The sequence below is a fragment of the Meles meles genome, chromosome 2, assembly GCF_922984935.1.
Source record: "Meles meles chromosome 2, mMelMel3.1 paternal haplotype, whole genome shotgun sequence".
NCBI lineage: Eukaryota > Metazoa > Chordata > Mammalia > Carnivora > Mustelidae > Meles > Meles meles.
This window is the reverse complement of record NC_060067.1, coordinates 152834648-152847898: the sequence shown is the minus strand read 5'-3', so window position 1 is coordinate 152847898 and position 13251 is coordinate 152834648. Positions and strand designations below refer to the sequence as shown.

Below are 13251 nucleotides of genomic sequence, written 5' to 3'. Positions count from 1 at the left end.
CAGGTGCCCCAAGCTCTTTAGTTTGATGTACTCCCAATTGTTTATTTTTGCTCTTGTTGTCTTTGCCTGAGGAGAGAGATCCAAATAAATACAATGTCCAAATGTTTACTGCCTATCCGTTCTTTTAGGAGTTTTATGATTTCAGGCCTTACATTTAGGTCTGTAATCCATTTTGAGCTTATTTTTGTATATGGTTTAAGAAAGTAGTCAAGTTTCATTCTTTTGCATTGTTTGGCAGCTGACCAGCTATCCCAACACCATTTTTTGAAGAGACTGTGTTTTCCCCATTGTATATTCTTGCCTCTTTTATGGTAGTTTAATTGACCATACAAGCATGGGGTTTATTTCTGGGCTGTCTTTTCTCTTCCATTATCAGTGTTGGTTTTTGTGCCAGGTTCATACTGTTTTGATGACTATAGGTTTGTAGTATGGTTTGAAATCCAGTCTCATGACACGTCTAGCTCTGTTTTTCTTTCTCAACATTGCTTTGGCTATTTGGGCTCTTCTGTGGTTTCATACAAATTTTAGTATTATTTGTTTTAGTTCTATGAAAAATGCTTTTAGTATTTTGATAGGGATTTCCTTGAATTTGCAGATTGCTTTGGGCAGGATGCACATTTTAATGATATTAATTCTTCCAGTCCATGCTAACACAGTTAACAACACTTCTGACATCGGTGTTGGGATTTTTTTCCCACGCTAAGCAGTTCTCTGTGACACTATATATATATTTCTTTTTTTTAGGTTAACATGTAGTGTATTTTTAGTTTCAGGGGTAGAATTTAGTGATTCATCAGTTGCACATAACACCCAGTGCTCATTACTCATTACATCCCATGCCCTCCTTATTGCCCATTACCCAGTTACGCCATCCCCCCACCCACCTCCCCTCCAGCAACTCTCAGTTTGTTTCCTAGAGTTAAGAATCTCTTATGGTTTGCCTCCCTCTCTGTTTTTATCTTATTTTATTTTTCCTTTCCTTTCCTTCCCCTGTGTTCATCTGTTTTGTTTCTTAAATTCCACGTATTAGTGAAATCATATAGTATTTGTCTCTCTCGGACTGGCTTATTTCACTTAGCATAATAGCCTCTAGTTTTATCCACATTGTTGCAAATGGCAAGACTTCATCCTTTTTGATGGCTGTGTTATATATATATATATATATATATATATATATATGCCACATCTTCTTTATCTATTCATCTGTCGATGGACAACTGGGATCTTTCCATATTTTGGCTATTGTGGACATTGCTGCTATAAACATTAGGGTGCATGTACCCCTTTGAATCACTATTTTTGTATCCTTTGGATAAATACCTAGTAGTGCAATTACTGGGTCATGGGGTAGAGCATCCTACAATTTAATTGAAATTTAGTTGAAAATACTTTCCTGGACATAGCATCAGATCCCACAGGTGAAGGGCTCAGCCCCACAATACTTCTCCCTACTTCAGGTGCCAACTGCAAATAGTAAGTCTCTAGTTTACCCACAACTCCCATCTGACTTGGCTATAAATTGAAGGTCCCCATGATCTCTTTCCCCTTGGATTCGATTATTAACTAGAACAGCTCACAGAATGCAGGGAAATAATTACTTACATTTACCAGTTTTTTTAAAAGATTTTATTTATTTATTTGACAGAGATCACAAGTAGTCAGAGAGGCAGGCAGAGAGAGAGGGGGAAGCAGGTTCCCCGCTGAGCAGGGAGCCCGATGCAGCGCTCGATCCCAGGACCCTGAGATCATGACCTGGGCTGAAGGCAGAGGCTTTCACCCACTGAACCACCCAGGAGCCCCTTACCAGTTTTTTTATACAATAAAGAGTAAAAGATACAGATGAACAGCAAGATGAAGAGATATATAGGGAAAGGTCTCAGAGGCGTCCAAATGCAAGAACTTCTGTCCTCACGGTGTTGGGCACCCTCTTGTTAAGGGGATGTGTTTGCCCACTTGGAAGCTCTTTGAACCCCATCCTGTTGGGGTTTTATGGAGGCTTCCTCATAGAGGCATTGACAATTACTCTATTTCTAGCCCCTCTACCCTCTCTGGAGAATGGGGTGTGGTTGGAGTAGGGCTGAAAATTCCAAACTTCTAATGACCTGACCTTTCTGTAACCAGCCCCTATTGAGGAGCTCACCCAGAGTTGCCCCATTAGAAAAAGAAGACACTCCTATCATTTAGGACTAATTCTAAGGGATTTAGGATCTGTGTCAGGTACTAGAGTCAAAGACCAAATATTAGAACAAGAGATAGTTCTAGTGCTCTTACCACCTAGGAAATGACAATGGTTTTAGGAGCTCTGTGCTGAGAACTGGGGTCCAGGATTAATGTTAGAACCAAAGATTGTCCTAGCACCCCAATTTATAAGGAATTTAGGAGTCCTGTGTCAGGAACTGGGGGCAGAGACCAATACATATATATTTTTCCTTCTTATTATTATTTTACTTGGTTTGAGGACTCATGGATTTTCACAGAATTACTGTGTTCTTTTTATTGTTCCAGTTCACCTCTTGGCCAATGGGAGTCTGTAATTTAAGCTGGTTCCTTTTAGCCTTACCCAGACATTTTTTAAAAAAATATTTTTGTTCTTTGGCAACAACAAGATACTCAGGCTCCTTTTATTTTTCCCTGCCCCAAGATAGGGACCTCCTCCTCTCAAATAAACCTGGGTTTCTTTTAGTAAAGAACCATACTAAAAATAAAACTTGGGGGGCTAGGGGTCCATATCAAATGAAAGCAAAAGCAGTGGGCAGGGTGATATCACTGCAAATTATTTTAATGACAAAGCTATAAAAGAGATTTTTTTTGAAAATGGGGTCATGATTTCTATTGCTGGTCTCAAGCTACCCCCAGCTTTACTATCCCTCTTTTGATTCTGCTTTCATCTAACATCCCTCCTATTTTGGGCTACAAGCTTTCTCCTCTCTCATATATCATATCTTCTTACAAACTTTAATATCTATGGTGCTATATACTGTCTTAACAAACCCTGTGTGTAAACTGTAACAGTGACTCATCTTTCCATGGGATAATCTGATGAGTACCCACTTACCTCTTGGATCCTACGTTCCAGTTGTAGCTGTTTCTATATCTCTTTTATAATGACACAGAAATTGCATACTATAGTCACTTCATTGGCACTATAAAAATATTTCTCTGTACTATAATGCGAGCATAAGTGTTAACTAATTGTCAGTAATTTTTAGAAGAGGTACACAGAATTTAGAGCAAGATTTTAAATAATGTAAACACCCAGGCACAGTGAGGCATATTCCTTTCTTTCAATTGTTCTAAAACCCTACTTAGATTTAATTCCACATCCATTTCATCTCCTAGTAGAAAATAGTTTCAAAAAAAAAAAAAATAGTTTCAGCTTTCCCTAAACTTTTTTGCTAGAGTCAAAACTCTATCAGAAGGGGGAAAAAGTTAATTTTGGCAGATCCTTTGTATAATTTAGCCCTGACTGTTGTGTGTGGGGCTTCTGGAAGCCTACCCAGGCATCTCTATCCCAGCCTTGACTGCACGGGCTTGCAGATTGCCAGACATGTGGTCTTTCGCTTCTCCTGGTGGACTACTCACTCGGTTCTGTTGTGTCTTTGCATCAGAAAGAGATGGGCAATTCTCCATGGTTCTCTAATGACCGACCCCAAACACCCATGCACACACACACAACCCTTTATGGTTTTTCTCTTTTCTTTCTTTCATTTTTTAAAAGATTTATTTATTTATTTGAGAGAGAGAGTGAGGCAGGAAGGGGCAGAGGGAGAAGGAGAGAGAAACTTTAGCAGACTTTGTGTTCAGCATGGAGCCTGACTCAGGGCTCAGTCTCATGACTCTTAGACCATGACCTGAGCTGAAACCAAGAGTGGGATGCTTAGCAACTGAGCCAACCAGGTGCCCCTTCTTGTCTCATAAGTGAGAATAATGAGCGATTATGGAACAACATTTGTGTCTAATCCCAGTGTGAATTCTCTGTGATGGTGATTTTTCTAATCATAAAAAAGATTTTCTCACATTCATAATTCCTTGACATTTAAGACCATGCTTTACTTAAATATGGCTCTGCTTTTAAATGCATCTGATTACTCACTAAGTACCCAGCTAAGAAACTTGCATTTTCACAGCACGTTTGTCCCGTGTTGTGTGGTGTAGGTAAATATTTAACAACCAGATCTCTGTTTAAAAAGAAAAGAAACAAACCAAAAAAGCCCTGATTTCTAGCATTTGTTGGTTCCCAAGGTGTAACACTCCCACCGTTGCCAAGTTCAAGGTACCAGGGTGATGTCACAAAAGGCAGAATTGGTACAGCCGGCTCTAGCTCTTTTTTTGTTTTTCCCGTAAAGCATCCTGGTACTTTCCCCTTCTCTGAACATTTCAGTACACCTTGAACTATTTTCTCTATATATTTCCTTCTAGAATTGTTATTCTTTTTTTTTAATTTTTAAAAAAGATTTTATTTATTTATTTGACAGATGGAGATCACAAGTAGGCAGACAAGCAGGCAGAGAGAGGAGGAAGCAGGCTCCCCACTGAGCAGAGAGTCCAACATGATCCGAAGACCCCGGGATCATGACCAGAGCCAAAGGCAGAGGCTTTAACCCACTGAGCCACCCAGGGGCCCTATAATTGTTATTCTTAACTCCCAAGAAAATAGTTTCTCTGCAGCGGTTTTCTTACAATGTCTGACCTTGTGGGGTGTGGACAGATGGGAACACCTGATGTATGGGTGTGCTGTGTTCCTTATGGGGCTCTTCTTGCAGGGTTGAAAGTGAGTGAGCTGAAGCTTGCTGAAGGTTCTTATAAGGTTCTATGTATTGTTTCCTTCACCATGTTTGAATTATTCTGTTCCCTGTGTGTCTCTCTCACTTCAGAGAAAACTGCCTGCTGACTCCAAGGTTCTGGAGGCTTCCGATCTGGTGTATACAGTCAGCGCCCAGGAATACTGGCAGCAGGCTCTCCTCACTGAGGAGGAAACTGGTAATTTATATATACATTTTTAATCTCAATTACTGGAATTCTCAAGATGAAGCTTGGCATGCTGAATTTCCCTCTCTAGAATTTTTTGTGTGACATTCCAGCTTGTCACAGTTTCTATTCATATTAGCAGATGTATCCGTTTTTCTCTCTGCATTGCTGTGGTGCCTGAGACCACAGTTCCTCTTTTATCCAATTTTTACCAAAAGTTGGTGAAGGTCAGAGATTGGGTTGTTATTTCCTAAGTATTTGGTTTGCAATTCTGCACTTACCTAGCTGCAAGTATGAGATGTATTTACCCAGCATCTGGTGTATGCTTTGTCCCTAAGGAAGAAAAAGCAGAAGACACGACCCTTTTCTTCCCAGAACTTAAAACCTAGATGAGGAGCTCGTACTAAGCCATGTGTAAAAATCAAGGTACAAATAAGGCTTAGTTAAATGGTGCCGTGAATACGATAGAAGCCTAGAGAACCTAGAGGTCTGTGTGACTAGAGCATTCAGTGTGAAGTAGGCCAGCAGGCAGGCTCTGAACTTGACATTGATCTGAGCTTAAAATGGCTTAAGATGTGCACACACTGTACCACACATTTATGCATGGGAGAGGAGACAAAGGGGCAGAAAGTATAAAATGTTGCTAGAAATGGAAGAACTTCTTGAACAAGGATATAAAAGAAATAATCAGTATGGCGTACGCAAGGAATGATAAAGAAGAATTTCCACTTATGGGAATAATGGGGAGAAAAGTAGGATGACATCTGTTATTTTCTGACTAATAAAAGGTTAGGACTGAGATATATTTCTAATCCAGGATTCTATTCAGCAGAGACTGTCATCCTTCCTATAGCAAGCATGAGTGATTATTGTATTACGGGGTTTTGGTTTTTTTTAATAGATGGAAAATCTAGGGGGAGGGAAGAGCTGAGATTCTGGTACTATGAGCACCTTTGGTTCAACTCTTTGTAAGTAGCATTCCAGAGGGAAGTGCCAATGTTTCTAACCAGCCTGCACTTTTCTACTTAGTTGGATTTGTACCACTAAATAAAAGTTAGTATTCATCATTGCTGATCTACCATTCATTATTTTTGATTCTAGACATAGAAAAAGCATCCCCAGAAAAGCTAGTGGAGTGGGCAGTCATCCCATGTAGGATCTTAGCTGTAGCTAAGGCTGACTGCCATTCCGATCTGTTCATTTTTGTGAATTCTCTTTGCCGTGAACTCTGGCCTTTTCAAATTGTTTGTGCTGCCTGTGAATTCCAGAAATCCCCAGGTTAAGAGGCTATATCAGGAAAAGGCTCCTGGACAAGAAGAGGAGGATGGTGACCAAGTATGTGACTGAAGCCTTTGGGTTATTGCTCCTCACAGACAGTTTCAACTGCACGGAAAACCTGCCGGTATGGAAGAAACTTATTCTCTGCCTCCCAGCCTGGGCAAAACATTCCCTTTTACTGAGTTAGGAAAATAACTTATGATATTTTTTCTTTTCATATCAAAGGAAGATACTAAGCTCAGAAAATCTAAAGAGAACAAAAAGATAATTCGAGGGTTACAATGGTGACATTTGAGTAAAAAACGAAGGAATGATATTTTGCCTGAGACAGATGGGTTGAGAGAGGAAAATGTAGAAATGATCAGCAGCTACTTTCACCTCTCCTGGAAACTTGAATAAGATGGAATGTGTTTAAGTGATAACAGAAGTGATTTGTTTCACCCTCCTAGAATACTTATAATTCTTGGTTATCCTACAGAAACATGGTTATGCATACATCCAAAAAATTTTTCATCTTTCTATGGATTTTGTTTATACTTAGGTGCTATCAGAATCTCAAACTAAGAGCAGCCTAGTACAATAATGTGAGAGGAAGGGAGATAGCAGGGACATTCAGCAAAGAGTTTAGATATATATTTTCACAGTCTGGAATGGTGGCCTTCTGAATGACCAGTTCCAATTACTCTTCTCATGGGAATAGACAAATTTATCTCCTTGATAGATGATTTCTTTTTTAAGATTTTATTTATTTATTTGACAGACAGAGGTTACAAGCAGGCAAAGAGGGAGAGAGGAGGAAGCAGGCTCGCTGCTAGAGGCAGGGGAGAGTTTTGGAGAAAAATCTGTCATCAATCACCAACTATACTGCTTCTTTGTGAGGCATTTGCATTTGAATTGCATTTAAGTATACAAATGGGCAGTCTTTTTTTTTTAAGATTTTATTTATTTATTTGACAGACAGAGATCACAAGTAGTCAGAGAGGCAGGTAGAGAGACAGAGGGGGAAGCAGGCTCCCTGCTGAGCGGAGAGCCCAACATGGGGCTCCATCACAGGACTCTGGGATCATGACCTGAGCTGAAGACAGAGGCGCCAACCCACTGAGCCACCCAGGCACCCCTGGGCAGTCATATTTTAAAGCAGAACTCTGACCCACAGCCTGCAGTAACCTGCCTAGGAAACTAACCCCATATCTACAATAAACAGCTCAGGAGGGCAGCCTGCTGTAAGTTAGATTCATAGGGAATCAGACTGCTATCTCCAGTAACAATCCAAGAACCTAAACAATAATGTTTGTAATAATCAGACCCAAATGGGCTGGTTGGTTACGAACTGACAGTTTCCCTAATCTCTATCCCTTCTTCCAATCAGAGAAGTCAAACATGCACCCTAACGAATCACATAGGATCCTCACTTCTAGTTAGTTCACCCTCAGCTCCCCTATGCCAGTGGTCTCTGATGAGGGCATAAGACGCCTTCCCACTCCTCTGCGTGCCTTTGAATCTCTGCCAAACACAAGTGCTGACGGCTGAGTCTCTTGCTCTAGCAAGATCTGAATAAATAGCTTTCACCTGTTCTCATTTTGTTGGTGTTTATTTCCACACTTGTTATCAACCATCAGATTTGTTCAACCAAATTGTCCAAATTTTGTTATGCTGGACAAGGAGGGAGCAAAGAAAGTGGACCAGTAGGGCTCTCTGAGAGTTCAAGGGGCTGGTCCTGAGAATGTGGGAAAGTATACCTTGACTGGCCCTATAGCATGGCGACGGGAGGCAGATAATTGAGACCTGACTTCAGTAAGACATGAAAAGTAAGACATGCCAACTGTAGATGTTCTTCACAGTTTTGGTCAAATGTCTGTATTTTTAAAAATTCGATATAAAAATGACATACGGAGCAAGGTTCCCTGTCTTTTTCACCGTATTTCTTATGCCTCATTTTGGCCTAGTTCTGGAGGGAAAAAGAAAAACAAAGCAACAGCAACAAGTTGGATTTTCTAATTTAACTTTGTCCTCTGAAATACCGGGGAAGCATTTGACCTTCTAACTTCCCGAAAATGTTCTTCAGGGTGAAAATTGCCTCTCTGCCCAGCGAAAGATTGCTTTTGGAAGTGCCGATGGAAAACAAATCAGATGTGGTACTGTGTGTGGTTGGTTTGTTTTATAAACACAAGGACAAGGCATTTTGCAATCAAACTGAGAAATGCCTGCCTTGGTCCTCTTCTCTGCTAAGGGGGAGGAGTGGGCAGCCTGTGGAGGGACTCCGGTCCATCTTCCCTAGAGGCCAGGCTGTAGGTGGCAGAAAACACAGAGAAAGGGGCTGGTTGGCACTTCTGGGGTAGCCCTTCACATGAGCATCAGCCAACATTTTTCCTCAAAATCCTTTGGCCTCAGATATTGGTCTGAGTCTTAGCTCATTGATGGAAAGTTGGAAGGCGAGAGTTTTGTCAGTTCCTTTGCGTTCTGAAAAAAGGCAGTGATTGGTCATTTTTTAAGATTATGACTCAAACAAACAAAAAAAGAGTCTGGGTAGTTAGTGATTCTAAATGAGTAGGGATCTAGTCATTCTTTTCATGAATCATTAGGAAGCTGATTATGACATCTCAATGTCAAACGAACCCTGCATTTATTCATAGTAGATGTAAGCTTTTCCCTTTCTTACAGTTCTTTTATTCCCAGACTTGCTCCTTCTTATCATTCTTTTGTTTATTTAACAATGATCTGTTGAGTATGAAACATTGTGAGAATCTTTCCTGTAGAGTTTCTTTTTTTAAAAAAAAGATTTTATTTATTTATTTGATAGAGCAATCGCAAGTAGGCAGAGAGGCAGGCAGAGCGGGGGTGGGGGGGAAGGAGGATCCCTGCTGAGCATAGAGCCCGATGCGGGGCTTGATCCCAGGAACCCGAGATCATGACCTGAGCTGAAGGCAGAGGTTTAACCCACTGAGCCCCTGCCCATAAAGTTTCTGTTGATGACGTCTTTCTTATTTTCTTTTGACCACCAGTGAAATCACAAACTCAGAAGAATCCAGAGGGCACTCTGAAAGAAATGTATGGCTTATGGAATTCTTACTAGTGAAAAAACTATGAGAATCTGTGGAATAGTCTCCATAAACTCTAAAATTCATGTACTCTAAGTCTCGAGGAGTTCGGGAATTTAAGGGTGTTTTCAAGAACACCACTCATTCACTCCAAAGCAATCAAGATCTAGAAAGGCTGTCATTTTATATAAGGTCACACATCAATTTAGAGCGATTTCTATCATCAGATTTAGAATAGAATTTAAAAGCTCACATTATCTATCAGTTTCTCTCTGGTCTTCATTCTCTCTAAAATGTTTACCAACTGCACACTCTGTGCCATAACTTGGAATAAACAAACATGAATAATTCAGTCTACAAGTTCCTAGTCCAGGGAAGGAGCTATGGAATGAGATAGATATAGCACAGCAAGAGGAGGGCTATAATGCAGGGGTGTACAAGATTCAGTGACAGCACAGGAAAGAGAGCCTCAGTTTCACTCGGTGGGGTCAGGGGAAGCCTCACACAGGGAGTGGGTTTTGAGTTTTGTCTGGAAGGATGGGAAAAGCATGTGCAAAGGTTTGGAGTACAAAATGGAAGACACATTTGGAGAATGGTAGCAAGTTCAGGAGCAGCTACCCTGGGATGGGATGATGTTTTGGGCAAACAGCTGGGGGTGCTGGAGAAGTTGGCTGAGCCCTGGCTGTGAAAGGCCCTTAAGTGCTGGGCTAAGTAGTGTGGCTTCCATCTGCTATAGGCATTGTGGGGTCCCCAAGATTCTCACACTGAGAACAACACTACAGAGTTCCCAGTTTGAAATCAAGAGGTCAAGGCTATCTCTCCCTTGTATTAATTGAGTAGATCTTTTCCTCCTCGACTAGACTGTATTCTCCTTTGAAGAAAGGATGATGTCTTTATTATTGTGTCCTGTAGTTTTGTTCTTCAAAGTGTGGTCCAGGGCCCAGAAGACTAGCATCACTTGGGAGCTTGCTAGAGTTACAGAATCTCGGGTCCTTGGATTTGAACAAATTCTGCAAGTGATTTGTACACATGTTAAAGTTTGAGAAACACGATCCTCAAAAACTGTTTTGTTACACAGTCAAAGGCTGCTAAAAGTTTGTAGAATCAGATGTCATTGAAAAAATATGTTTTAACAGCAACTCGATTTTATTTGACTAGTTACTCCCTCAAATAGCCTAATGGATTAGATACCTAAAATAAGTTGCAGGAGGAATATATATACATATATATGTATATATATACATATACACATATATATTTATATATTTATATATGTGTTCTCCAACTCACAAAACTTAAGGAGGTCTGTCCACTGGGGGATGCTTTATTGGGGGGAAAGAAGTCAACTGAGGATGATTAGCTCAAACTAAATCTTGTGTTGGTGGGCAAGCATAAAGGAAGCAATGTTTGAAGAGAAAGTGCCCTTAGGGAGGGGATGGCCTCATGCTTCTTATGGCCCTTGTCCCTAGAATGAATACTTGCACATGAGTGGCCTGCGGAGATTTGTGGAAGAAAAGATACAGCTGCTGGAGAAGGCCATTGACCAGTGCTTTGCCCACATAGAGCAGCCTCTGCAAGAAGGAGTCCGAAATGCCAGGACTTCCTACCGACGGATCCTTGGGGCATGCCTGGTGGTGAGTGAGCCTCTCCAGGGAGGACCTGTGTTATTCGATGACATCCGGCTTCTCTGCAAGCTCTTTTTGCACTATTCCATGACTTCTGAAGGATGAAGATGTAAGTGCCAGGTTGTATTTATTTAAGGCTAACTGTTGAAAAAAGAGGCTTCTCATATCAGTTTGCTAGGGCTGCTATAACATAAAATAACATTGACTGGGTGGTTTGAAGGGCAGACATTTCTTCTCACAGTTGTGAAGGTTAGAAGCCCAAGATCAAGGCAGTGCAACGTTGGTTTCTCCTGGGGCTTCTCTTTTTGGCTTGCACATGGCCACCTTCTCGCTGTGTCCTCCCATGGTCTTTTCTCTGTGTGTGCATCCCTGGAATCTCTCCCTCTCTTATAAGGATACCAGTCTAGTAGGCTTAGGACCTACACTTATGCCCTCACTTAAACCCCCCTAAAAGCCCTGTCTTCAAACATAGTCACATCTGGGCTCCGAGCTTCAACAGGTCAAGTCAGAGGAATACAGGCCACTCCATGACACTGATTAAGAGTAAGGAGTGATTAACAACACTGCTTATGTGACAAGGACAGTACAGAAGTCTCTAGACCTGGGAGTAGTGCATAGATTGTATGCTGTTGCCATTGTTGTGATATGAGTTGGAGAGTTAGAACGTTGGCAGTGAGGAGGTGGTGTGTAATGGAGCTCTGCATTTCTGTGGGCTGAAGGAATAAAGCAGTGGGAATGATCGTGGGGTCCCTGGAGAGGACTGTTAGAATTTTGACACAGGAGAATGAGAGACAAGAGTGCCTTCCCTATAGCGGGCCGGGGGCTGAGTGTCCATGAATATAGTATGTGCACACGCACTCCCTCATGCATCCAGCAAATGTGGATGAAATACTTACTCTGGTGCCAGATACTGTACATTGCCTGATTCCGTCCTCGCAGCAATTCTGGGTGCTAAACACTCTTATTATTGTTTAATTTTACAAACTTACAGAGGCTGAACATCTCTCTGTGGCCTCATATGGCGTCCACATCTACCACAGGCCCATCTGTCTTCAGAGCCCAGACGCCCAACCCCCACGCATGCCTGTTGCCCCCCCCAAATGTGCTCGGCAAATTATTGCAGCTACTTGGAACGGCTGACCAGTTATGTCGTTTTAAATGTGTCAGTCCCCATAAAAGTATGAAGTTTGATCCACAGATAGCCAGTGTCACCTGGCCAGCTCTGTAGCGGGCCACCCTGGGAGCAGATCCTCCAGCCCCATTCAGGTGACTGTACCCCCAGCCAACACCAGATGGAGCCTCATAGAGGAGCCCTGAGCCAGCACCGGCCAGCTGGGGGTAGAGTCAGCCTGGGCATGCAGACTTTCCACCCCTCCCACCCTCAACTTGGCCACATAAGAATGGGCTTTGGGCCTGGAATGCTTCCTTATGGAGAGATAAAAGAGCCCTTAGCCTGTACTGGGCTTATCGCTTTGCTTGGGAATATTGTTCTCTGCTTTATGCTCAGTGAATACTTCTTTGTTCTGCTTAGTATAGGCGTCCAAGGCCCTTAGGCAAGCTCCCAGTCGTCGGTATCTCAGATTCTGTGGGGGAAAGCTTGGGTCCTGGTACTGCACACAATGTGGGACGTGTGTAGGACTGTCACCCACAGTGGCTGTGGCATGGGTCTGCTGGCCGCAAGGGACCCATGCATTGCGAAGGGCTGGATCGTGTGCACACATTTCTCCTCTTGCGGTCAGTAAATGTCTTGCGGTCAGTACAGAATGTCTGTTCTCCGTGACCTTGAATCATGCCCTCCTCTCTTCTCTAGGTGGCTTTTATCTGCCTTTTGACCTTAGCTTCACAGCTTGGCTATCTTGTGAACCGTGAAACAGTCAAACCATATCTGAATTCCTGACCTACAAAACTAGTGAGCAATACTCAATAAATGTTTTTTGTTGTTTTAAGCCATTAGGTTTGGGGTAATTTGTTTTATAGTAATAGATAAGTAAGTCACTCCGGGGGAGAATGGCTTCTGTATGATGCTGAAAGATCCCAGATCACTAAAAGTGAGTAAAAGCGTTCTGAGAAGGTGAAGACACAAAGTGGAGACCATTCCTTTTGTCTCCATGAAAGAAAGGAGGAGTTCAGCCGTCCCCAGAACTTCACAAGGATGTTGTCCCATGAACTGTCTTGTCTCATCAGTTCTGTAAAGGCATTTCTGTAAAGGTGACTCCAAACATGTCTGAGGTGTCTTTGATAGGCCACTTTCCTTTATGGTCAGAAATTTGGGCAAACATTTATATGCTGACATCATATTGTTATATAATATGGAAAAATAACCTAAAATGTATAATAATAAA

The 13251-nt window shown here is 41.9% G+C and overlaps 1 protein-coding gene across 1 annotated transcript in view; it reads left to right on the top strand.

Annotated features, from left to right (window-relative positions):
• NUGGC (nuclear GTPase, germinal center associated) overlaps positions 1-13251 on the top strand; it is a 52745-nt gene that overhangs the window by 27436 nt on the left and 12058 nt on the right. Inside the window, exons 11-13 of the mRNA XM_045997491.1 lie at positions 4875-4980; positions 6237-6370; positions 10754-10918. Coding sequence (XP_045853447.1) covers positions 4875-4980; positions 6237-6370; positions 10754-10918 — 405 coding nt within the window. The remainder of the gene's footprint in view (positions 1-4874; positions 4981-6236; positions 6371-10753; positions 10919-13251) is intronic.